Source organism: Parus major, chromosome 3 (genome assembly GCF_001522545.3).
Source record: "Parus major isolate Abel chromosome 3, Parus_major1.1, whole genome shotgun sequence".
Lineage (NCBI taxonomy): Eukaryota > Metazoa > Chordata > Aves > Passeriformes > Paridae > Parus > Parus major.
In genome coordinates, this window is record NC_031770.1 from 33,781,027 (window position 1) to 33,792,960 (window position 11,934).

Sequence of the window (11,934 nt, forward strand, 5' to 3'; positions counted from 1 at the left end):
TGATAGTTGGTGTGCTTGATTTGTGGAATACATTGGAGCACTCAGATTTGCACAACTCTGAATTAAATAATCAGTGTGTCTCCCAAGTGTAAGGAAAACTAATCCACAATGCCAGAGGTTTATGTCCAAAAAGGAGACAATGGACTCGTGTAATGTTATTAGAATAAAGACCATGGGCATTTCCCATGAGGTCTCTCAAACTGTTGGGGGATGCAGCCCCCTTTTTATTGTAATTTTCTGACTGCATTTCCCTCTTTTTTGCATTGGCTGAGGTACTTGGAAGATACAGACTTCCCCAAATCGCTCTATGCTCCCTTCTAATATACATCCTCTCTTTGGTAATATAGATGAAAGAAAATCCTATTAATTATTCTATTAAGCCTTTGTTCTTTTTCTCTGGGATCAGGAATTTAATGTGGCCTTGGCTGAGCAACAGTCTGTGTTGATGGTAACATTTTTCTAGAATAAGGGTTTCTTCTGTTACTTCCCTATCTGTAAGTTCCTAGCCCTATCTACAAACACGGTCCGTTTGTAAAGACACGTTCATCATATTACTTTCATTTTAATTGTCTTCTGTTATTCATATTGCTCTTAACTCATATTATGGGACTGGCTTTATTGCCAAAATAAAAGCTCTTCAGATTTTCCTTAATAGGGACCTTTTTTTCTTTGTAAGGTGCTTTTTTTCCCCCTCTGCTAGTGTTTTGTAAGATTAGGTACAATATTTTTTCTGCTCATTCTTACGGGGTGATTAATTTTCCAATTCTCTTTTCCCTGGTGGCTGACTTTGCAAGTGTTGCTCGTACTCAGTGGGATTTCTTAGTAAAGTAATTCCTGCTTTGAGGATTTTAAATGAACAGGATCAATCCAAGACGCAGAAGCTTAGGGTTGTTGGAGAAAACATGGAAGGAAAGGAATTCGTTGCATTGTCATTGTAGCAGTTGCGGCTCTAACCAGAGAGGGTCCTAGGTCAGGGTCTCATGTAGCATATAGAATTTGCATTGGTTGGCAAGTTCTGATCTGGAAAGAAGTAGTATTAGTAGTGTATTTAGGGGCTTAAAAAGTATGCCTGTATTGTTTAGGGTGAATTTATAGCAGCTGTGATTCAGAACACTGAACTGTAAGAGGCCAAATAAAAATAGGAAGGACCAGGCACAAAATGTGAAATACACATTTCTGTTTTAAGGAGCCCATAATCCCTCTGGGTCCAGACTTCTGCTGGACCCTACACAGAGGTTGTTTGTCGTATCTTGGCACTGGCTTTTATTTCTCACAGAGTTGGGAAGAGTTCAGGTGTGGAGACATGATATGGGTTGTCACTGAGGTTTAGTAAGTTAGTAATCCTCTCCTGCTCAGGGCAGAGGATGAGTAGAGAGAGAGAAAAAAAAAAAAAGATTTCAGTTGTTAAGGTTGAACAGTTGGTAGCTCAGCAGGGGAATATTTTACTCAAGACCACTGCCAGTTGTTCAGTAGGAAAGGAGGTACACAGCTCCCCATGGTTTGCTGAGGAATGCAGCACCTTGTCACCTGGTAGGCACTCTGGTGGAAAAGCCTGTATGGAAGGTTTCACAGAAGAAATGGGAAAGAAAAAATGGGAAAGCTGGGGGGAGAGAAAATAATGCTTTGTGCAGTGCAGCATGGTTTCAATCTGCAGGTAAATATTTTGTCTTTTTTCCCATTTGGATATTTACTTCTACATTTTAAAACTGTATTAAATAGATCTTTTGCCCTAATGTCCTATAGCTTTCAAACCATGGTGAAAAAAGGCAAGACTAGAGGAAAAAGAATGAAAAGGAAAGATTACCTGCCCCAGTTTGAAACTAGAAATTGCTGGGCTCTCTCTTGCCCCTTGATGACACACTGGGACCCACCAAATCATAGTGTCACCAGGCAGAAATAAAAATGTCTTTACAGGTCTCTTTCCCTCTTGAGCCAAGGGGCCCTGATATCTGGCTTCCTCTTTCAGCTTTTTCAGTGTTTTCCATCCTGGGTTCAAACTCTTTGGCATTTGCCATACTTAAATGGTCATGAACATGTGTGATGAGGAAATTTGCATTGAGGCCATTCAACAGCTTTGCTTCTTAAAGCAGTAATATTACAGCTTTCATTCCTTTTACTTGTTAAGTATTATGAAGGTTAAATTACAGCAAATTCTCGCTGGGAAGGTTTTCCCCAGCTCTGGTGTATGTAGTAGAGAGAGAAACTGATGCAAAGGACTATTGATGAAGTAGGGATTAAAGACAGTGGATCTTCAGGAATCAGTAGTTCCTAGGGATGGCTCATATGGTTGAGAAGCCAGTAAGGAATTTAGAGATTGGGAATTTTAGGCTTATCAATTGTAGCTTTTTGTTAAAATGAAATTTGCGTTTGTGCTCATCTTGGCAGATGTGGGCATGGCTTTGTATGTAAATGGGAGAGTGATATAAATGATATCCATCATACAATGTCTTATATAAAAGCATGATGTTAGGTGATATATAAATTATAAATGTGTTATAAGACATTGTATAATGTGTGTTATATATACATTACTGAATAAATGACATGTATCAGCTGCTTCTACCCAAGCATCTGGCGCCCTTTATGTAAGGGTGGAATTTATTCCTTTCTGGGAATAACTTTCCACAAAGCATGAGCTGTTTGCACTGTGTTTTCCATGTTAGTGCATCTGGCAGCTGGATTCACGTGGGACTCACCGCAGGAGGCAGTGATAACTCCACAGCTCCATTGTGGGGGCCCGTGGGAAGCCTTCCAAGCACTTCCCCACAGGGACACGGGGAGGGTGGGTCGAGGTGAGTGCACTGTTCCCTTGCTCTATCCTGCCAGCAATCGGCACAGCAGCACTGGGGCAAACGGGAGTCATGGAAGCCTTGGGGAAGCTGTCTCTGCGGCACAGCTCCAGGAACTGGCCACAGGCTCATGCTGGAATGGAATGCAGTATGGGGGAGGCTTTACTGCAAGATGACTTCCAAAGGGTAAGGGATAGGGCGGGATGCAGGTGTCTGGGGGAACAGCTCCTCTAGCACTTGTTCTGGCACGTGCTTTACTGACACAGCTACAGGCACAGCTGAGGACATGCACTGGCAGTGACATTGAATAAGTGACTCCGCTTCGCCCTTGACCTAGGACAGCAGAGAGAGGCAGACGCTTCCCTTGTCTCTTATACACATCTAACATGCACTGGCAGTGACATTGAATAAGTGACTCCGCTTCGCCCTTGACCTAGGACAGCAGAGAGAGGCAGACGCTTCCCTCAGCAGAATGAGCGGAGCTTCTTGCTAATTCCTTCCTTCTCCTACTCAGAATCTTCCCATGTGTCTCTCTGTAAAAGATAGGAAAGCTCCTGTAATTTCCTATCACTGACTATGTTATGAATATATGAAAAAAATATTAAGTGCCTTGTTGAGTCAGTTCTGCCTCCAGTTATTAGTGAATCAGGAAGGTCACAGTTACAACAACACAGTTGTTGATGATCTCATTAGCGGAAAATGTTACTTTGTCGATAATTATTTGAATGCATTGGTGTTATTATTTGATGACTATTATGCTGAATTAATCTTTGTAATGAGAAGGCTCTGACATCTTATTTAATCCTCTGACATGTTTTATTTTGTTCTCTGGGTTTCTTGGTACAGGTATGAAATGGTTTATCTAGATTTTAAATAATTTGATATTTACAACTGTCCAGGGTATACATGTAAGCACAGAACAAATTTTATTAAATGTGGAGATCCAGGTAAATATCAGGTTAGTGAAAGAAAATTGTCAAGCCATTTAAAACTCTTTTTTTCTCTCTCCTCCACAAAAGTTACTAAAATGAAGTCATGAAGCAAGTAAGGCTATTTCTCTTGAGATGGGAAAGAAGATAATTTTTGATGACTATTGCCTTCTGATTAAAGGCTCTTTCACACAGGCAACTCTTACAAATCATTGCTGCACCTGTGTAAAAAAACATATTCTCTCTTCTGTTTAATTCTGAAGAGGATAAAATAAATTCTATTTCTAAGCATTTTGATAACACACCTGAATTATAGTTGCCTCCCCAATTCTATTTTCAAGGAAGAAGGTACAGTGGGTTTTTTTATTTTTCCAAGAACAAGCCTCATCTCTCTGACAGTATCAGTGTGCAAGACTAACTCTGAGGCCATATTCTTTTTTTGTACCCAAGCAAGTGGCACTGAGGGAAAACAACTTGGAGACAGTGGGAGTCTCATGATACTTCGGCTCTCTTAGCACCCCCTAAAATTTACAGTAGCCTCAGGGGTGTTGGAGTTGACACAAGCAAGGACATACGTAGAGCTGTTGCAGTGGTCTGCAATTGCTGGAGTGTCACGATTTCCTTTTTTATGCAACTCTTTTCTATGCACAGTCACAACAGGAATGAATGTGGCAGCAGTGTCTCTGGGACATTGGCTGTCTCCTTGCAAAGAGTCATGAGGTTAAAACACCAGTGTTTCTGGTACTTGGTCACTGAACAGTGGCAGATACTTAGCACTTCCAAGATGCACTACAGAGGAAACAAATAATTGGTTAAGGGATAGAAATTTTTTCCTGCATAAGGCAGGAAAAAATAAAACTTATCTGGCAAAAATATTTAATGTGTGTAATGTGTTTTCAGAAGTGTTTATGCTTCTCTGAGGATTACAGTCTCTTAAGGATTTCAAGAAAATTATTGAAAAATGGGAGATGATTGTAACAGCTGTGGTTTTCTAAAGGAGCTTTTCCTGACAGGAGGTTGGCTAATGGTTCCTTACTATTTCCCAGGTACCAGGTAGTTATGGGATAGTATTCAATGACAGTATTACAGTCTTTCCAGTTACTTTTTTCTACATTTTCTTAATGACATAAAAAAATCTTAGAAGTGATGATAAGGTCCTTATTATGATTATGTTATAATTTTGTTCTCCATGTCTTTAATAATAAAGTATTTTATAGCTCCCAATATGTTGCTGATTGCAAAATGTTTGGTTATACTCTCACTTTGGTTGCCAGGGTAAATGAGTGATCTAAAATTGTTGACCTCTTTCTCCCACTCCAGATAGTGTTGTTTTGAAACCCTAAAGATACAGCTGTTTCATTTTTCCATTTCCATAACAATGTGCCAAGTGTCCCCAGTTACAGCTCCAGGGATGAGTTTATTTCAGGATTCATGACAGATCTGCATTTTTACAGATACTGATTGTAGCTGAAAAAGCAACAGAAAAAAATATTTTACAAACAACTCAATGGGGCCAGTGGGAAAACAGCTGTGCCATAATTAATTTCCTGATGGCCTTACGTCATGATAAAGGAGGCAGCTGAATGCCAGAAGGGGAGAATGTCCAAAAGATGCTTTGCTACTGGGTATTTGCTCTTCCAGCAAAGGGTGAGGGAATTGCGTGGCAGCTGGACAATGGCATTGGATCAACATTTTGCCACTTAGTGTTGGAGGAAATGCTGCAGGTTCAAAGTATTAATGAAATGGAAGTTTGTTTCTTTACTGTTTCTCCACATTAGGCCAAATCCCTCATTAGCAACCCATATCTTAGATTTAGGCTGTCAGGCTTTGTCTATTAAAAGATGTTTACGTGACAGTAGCACACAGTGAGATTCATGTTTATGTGTGGAGACTTTTTACCTACAAGAGTTCAGAGGAAGCCTCTGTCATTGTCTTGTACAGACAGTACCACAGAAAGGACAGGCTGTTCTTTTTTTCTGCATTGATGTAACCAACAGGCAACAGAAGGCAATTCTTCAGTTGTACAGAAAAAGTGCCCAGTTAGAAAGAAAGGTCACACCAATGCTTTCTTCTCTTCTTTACAGTCAGCTGGGATCCTGTTTTGATCCTGCAGTCACCTGGAACAAACACGTTGGAGATAAGAGTTCTGTGATCATAATATATGAAGACCTGAAAGGGGAAAAGCAGATGCTGTTTACTGACAGCCAAGCCACATCTGAGCCCATTCCTTGGAATCTCCTGAAATTAAAAGGAAATGGCACAGGTTTCTGAAAGAGCAAAATCAAGTTGATTTTTAGCAACAGGTTGAGTCTGGCTATACAAAAGCAGAGCTCCAGAAAACAGAAATGCAACATAGGAAAACAGTGAATGAAGTTAGTAGATGATAGTGATGCACATCCCAAGTGGGTAACTCCCTTTTTTTAGAGGAGCATATTGCACATCTCACTTTTGCTGTACTGCTTTCAGAACCTGGCTGCCGGTGTAAAGCAGATAGCTGCATTCTTTGGATTCTCACCAACAGCTGAGCAGATCCAGGCCATTGCAGGAAGGCACACTTTTCAGCCAGTGAGTGTTAAAGCTCAGGAGACTCATGGTGCTGTTGGCTTGATTCTTTTCCATAATGGTAAATTTGTTTGTGTTTTGCCAAAGCAGTGAATGGTAGCTCTTTGTCTCGGGCAGACAGGAATTTGGATCAACAGATGGTTAATATTTATGTATAATTTTCAAGGCTGGCTGTTGTTTAAGAAACAGCAGTTGCTCTTCAGAAATCTCAATTGATTTCAACCCAAGAGCCAGTACCATTCAGTAAAGCCCAGTATAATATGATTAGCTGAAGTGCCCTACAAGTAGTGCACCCGCTATTGTGGTAGGTACTAAACACCATCTAAAATAAAGAAGAGTTTTATCTTGGCTTCTGTGACTACTGGAGATGGCCAGTAGATGGAGTGCCTCCACAGATCTTTCTTCTTGGATTTTCTAAATAACTCTCAGGATTGTGTATGGATCACAGTCAACTTGCAGAATCCAGATGCTCCACAGATTGATCTATGTTTTTTAGCCATGGATCAGGCTAGAACCTCAGAAAACCCCCTGCTGCGGGCTCTCCAAAATCTAGATTAAAGATGGACTGCAGCTTAGAGCAGTGTCTGGTTGCAGCAAAGCTCTTGCAGTTAAAAGCCACACTTACGAGTTTTCTGGGCTGGTGCCACAGCTGCTGGTCACCTTTTCTAGTCTTCTGCAGCTGTACAAGGTGTATACCAACGCTATTTGGGCAGACCAGTAACTTCCCATGGTTGCTTTATGTTCACATTCTATTGAAGACATCAAGCATAATGTAAATGTGTGTATTCTTCTGTCAGATATTTTTTCTGACAGGAAAAAAAAATAATTATGAAATATGATAAGAGAGAAAAATTAGTCTTTTGTTTTAAATGATACTCTTTGGTTGTTAGAGTCAAAGGTAATAATTTTCTCTATATTCAAGGTGTTTTTGGAGACTGGAAGAATGTTTTCACTGAAGCTCAGAACCAGAAATTGGCTACCAAATTCACCGTGCACTTAGAAGTAGCTAAGTTGGGAGTGAGGTTTAAATATGATGTGTATTGCAAGGCCTGAATATCCTTTGCAGAAAAAAAAACAGTAATGTTCAGGCTGTTTTTCATTCACTCCTATGAAATAAGACAGAAATCAGGACAACATCCAGTTTAAAAATTTTGAATATCTGTGCATTTTGCAAAACTGTTTCTGCTGTTATTAATTATTAATTAACTGTTATTAATTTATACCAGCAGTCCTTGCTTGTGCAGTTAGTGTCACTGAAGGGCACTGGGCACTCTTAAACAACCTGTAGAGCTTTGGCCTCCTGTGGTTTTAACACTGATTTTCAGCTTTGATTTCTTGTTTCTGGTAGAATCCTGTATGGAATATATATGCTGTAATTCAACCTGCTGAAATCATTGGAAATATATTCAGTAGGTTGGAAGTGATTTTCCAAGAGGTGTTTTAAAGCAATCATGAAATGTCATTTTGATTCTTAGTTTCTAAATTTGTGGGATTAATATATAATTTTAATTTCTAGGTTCATAGAAGTTTCAGAAAGTCTTGTAGCTGCATTTTGCTCCTTTATGTGTGCTGATCTATGTAAAAAAAAAGTAAAGGAACTCAGCGGTGAAAACTTTGTCTCCTTTTCAGCAACTTTGGTTTTCTTTCCTTTGATAGTTTGAGATCACTGGAAATGGAGCCTTGCCTGAGCTGTCTGTGTTTACCTGGTTTTGCTTGGGTTGCTGTATGATTAAGAGACATACATATGATCTCAGAGCCAGGATGTGGACTTTTCCTGGATGTCTGTCTGAGAGCTTTGAGCTGTTGCTGTCCACAGCAGAATGACTGTGCTTTTTTTTTTTTTTTTTTTGGTGGAGCCAGAAAGGATGATGTTGAAGCAGGAGCACTACTTCCTGTTAAAATAGGTTGCCTGAGTTACTGATAGATCAGTAGCAGCTAGCCTGTGCACTTGAAGTATTCCAAAACAGTTTAAGAGGAAATCCTGTCTCAAGATGCTAAATAGGCTGCTCTTTAACATATTCTTAAAAATAGACCTTTTGACCAGCAGTGTTATTTAAAATGAAGCTGTTTATCTATCTGAGGGAGTATTTTATAGGTGATGTTCTAGAATTCCTTCTGTCTGATGTGCACATTCTTGCCAGGGCATATTCACATACTTAGTAATTGCCAGCTAGTGATGGACATTAAAGAATGAATATAAGATTTCTGAGTGTGAGGGTCAACTGATTTTTTTAGCAGCTTTCTGTGTGCTACAGGTTCAGTTCTGTTAAGAATGACATGGTGGGCAACAAAGAAGAAAGCTAGACCTAATATCACTGTAGAAAGGGAGAATTCATACCTTCGTCAAGCACTTTAGCACATTCAGGATGAAAAAGAACTGTGAGATGCTTTGAGATGGTGGCATTGTCCACCAGGTCAAATCCAGTAGCTCACAAAGATTGTGGATATTGACAGCAACTAAACCAAACAGTAAAATGAAGTTCCTCATTGTGGAAACTCACCATATATGCTTTCCATCATAAATACAGAAAGCAATATTGCGTGTGTATTTTCCATTTCTATATGTAATGCTCTCTATATATTTTAGCTTTTATGTTTTTTGATATGGCATTCAGCAGTAAAACTTTGAATGGTATTTTTGACACACAACATTTAAGGAATATGTTGGATCATTTATCTGCTAAATAAGAGAGTGCTTTCCAGTCTTTGACCACAGTTTTGATATCACCTTTTTTTCTGTATTTGTAATCTGCTTCACACTTACCATTTTCCAGCAGTTGTAGGTATTTATGATGCCTACATTTATGGAAACTGGTAAATGATGTTCTATTAGTACTTCTGTTACCTCAATTTTCCTTATGAGCTATTCAGTAAAGATCATAAGGCAGGAAAGTATAACTCAATGCTATTGAAAAAAAAATTGGAGGTCTGATCTTGGAAAAGAATAAATGTATCTTTTCTGTGCAGAAGATAATTCTCTTGTGTGTGTTCAAGGTGTCAATAATCCAGCCAAAAAGGAGTAGGATTCTGTGTTGAATTATAATACAAGTAAAATGGGATCAAAGCAGACAGAGCTGAGCTCAATTTTCTCATTTGCAAAATGTGAATATTTCATATTGCAGCATTATGCAGTACATTAATTGGAAAGATAATTAATGTTGAATTACAATAGAAGTGCTGTAAAAGCACAGGGCACATATGACATCTATGGGAACATCAAATAATTTTTCTGAGGCTAGGCTGTTATAAAGGGTGCCAAATGGATTTATAATGAAGAGGCACATGAAATACAGCAATCACTATCTTTTTGTGACAACAGATGCCTGGACTTCTAATATGTTGTTTTTTTCGTTTTTTTTTTGTTAAAGTCCAAACATTGATCTGAATATTGGCTGAAGGACCTTTGGTGGGGATTAGCACCTTCTGTTTTACTTGTAACACCCTGCAGAGCTTGGCAGTGTACCCTGGAAGTGTCAAAATGAGAGTGGTTAGTGATTGTTACAGACGTTAATATTGTCAGGATTGATGTAGAGGAGAGAAACAAAGAACAGCAGCATTCTGAATGAGAGCACACTGTATCAGTGCTGTGTCTGAGGGCATTGCTAGAGCACTCTGGTAAAATGTCATTTATGTTCGGTTGTTTATAGTCTTAGGTACAATTGTCCTGTATTACTATTGTACTTTGCAATGCATGTCATTGGATATATGAAGTATTAGCCAATAAGATACTCTGTTTTTATCTGAATTAAATGTTTTTCATATGATTATTTGGCTTCTGCAAAAACTTTTTGGGCTTGAGGAAGACAGAAAATTAGTCTTTGACTTTGTTCAAAATGTGAGGCAGTCAGGAACAGTCAGGAAATGAAAGGGGCCTGGGAAGCTGGTATCCTGGGAGGCTTGTGTACTTGTGAATAATTTAAGTTTATTGACATATGCTTGTGGGGTCTCCAGTGAGTTCCCTGCTGTTTTATATTTTACAAGCCAGTAAAGCCATTTTCATTGCTAGAATACTCATTAGCATTGCCCCAGCAGGTAAATAACTCATAGTTGCATTATTGTGTATTTCTGATATATCCGTAGGCAATGTATTTATAGTCAGGAAAAAATGAAATACTAATCTTCGGCATTAGACATACATCCCAATGAATGTTTAAAAAGCCAAAAAAAACAACAAACAACCAAAAATAGAACACTTATAATCTTCTTTCTCATTTATTTCTCACAGACAGCTATTGGAACAACTTCTGCAGATGTGGTGAAACCTTATGGAGGCTGCGCTTCTGTGCACCTCGATCCCTGCAAAACCAGGTGGGTGTGCCTGGCGATGTCGTGCCAGGTGTGAGCCCGGAGCCCTCACCATGCTGAGAAGAGGCTGTGGAGGGAAACCCCCTCTCCCCTTGCCTTGGGAGCAGTGGGAAAACCTCATGGCTGCTACGGCCCAGTGCCTTGGGGCTCTCCTGCTGCCTGGAGCTTTTTCTCTTGGGCTGTCTGGTGCTAGATAGCTGGCTTTTAAAGGTGAGAGAAGTTGTTCTCCATGTTTGAAAAATGCAGCTTAGCTCTTGCAGCTAGGGCAAACACAGCTGGGAGTCTATTCCCCTCCTTGTGACCGAGGGTGCCAGCCTGCCTGGGGGGAGCAATGGTCACTTGGTGGTGAAAAGCACAGTAGCTTCCCTGTTTTGTCTGAATCTCAGACTCCTGGGGGTTTTTCTAGCAGTAAAACCTGAGTGTGTTCTTGTCAGAGAGAGAAAAAACATGGCATGGGGGCCTGTGGGGGAACAGGACAACATAAAAACAAGAGGGTACAGAGGGAGATCAGCTCTAAAGGGTGTATGTGTTTGATGAGTGTGTTCCCCATATGGCTGGAGATCATAATTCGGAGCAGAAAGCCTCAGGAAAGCCACCTGCACAGTGGTGCCAGTGGGAAGTGGCTGCGCCCTCCGGAATCTCAGCAGAGCAACAAATGTGTCAGAGCGCCGGGGTTTGCTCAGGTCCTTGTTGTACACAAAGCACAGTATTCATGGTCAGGAGTAAACAGGGCTGTAAACAATCTTCTGTTCTTATCAAGTCCAAGAGTCTCTGTGGCACTTAGTTGCTTTTGCAGGCCATTTTGTGCCTCTCCAGCCCCTGCGCCCTGGCTGCTGCCATTTTAACTCAGCAATCTGAAGCACAAGAGACAGATAATGTATTTTATACATGGGTGATTTCACAATTTCTGGACAGTTTCTGGTCAGGCCCTCCAGGTCTCTCTTGTGTTGCCTTTTTCACTGTCCATGTTTTGAATTGTTTATGATTTGAGGGCCATACAAGTGCTTTGTCCACAAATGAATTGTTTGCTGGAAGCCCAAGGGCACTGAAAGAGAAGAAAAATGCGTCAATATAGAAAGATGACTATGTAATGAGTAGAGGAAGTGTCATTATTAAATGCTGTAAATATAAAGCTGTTTGCTGGCATGGCAGACCCTCCAGAATATCAATAACAGAAATAGCCTGAGTTTGCTTCAGAAGGAAAACTGTTCAAAGCATTAAATCATTGAGGATCAGAGGAAAAGACAATCCATAGCTCAGGTACAGCTATGCTGTAGTCTTTCAGAAGGTGTGGAGGCTTCCAGGACTGAATCGTGCTTGCTCCCTCTGTAACCCACTTATGGTAGCGT

The 11,934-nt window shown here is 40.1% G+C and overlaps 1 protein-coding gene across 1 annotated transcript; it reads left to right on the top strand.

The window, feature by feature from the left end:
• Window positions 1-3,186: 3,186 nt before the first annotated feature.
• On the top strand, window positions 3,187-7,494 carry SULT6B1 (sulfotransferase family 6B member 1). Its single transcript, XM_015621509.3, is given in 7 exon segments — window positions 3,187-3,707; window positions 3,710-3,747; window positions 3,982-4,071; window positions 5,039-5,160; window positions 5,803-5,894; window positions 6,183-6,341; window positions 7,203-7,494. Coding segments are annotated over 7 exon segments (702 nt in total). The 5' UTR covers window positions 3,187-3,637; the 3' UTR covers window positions 7,334-7,494.
• Window positions 7,495-11,934: the final 4,440 nt, after the last annotated feature.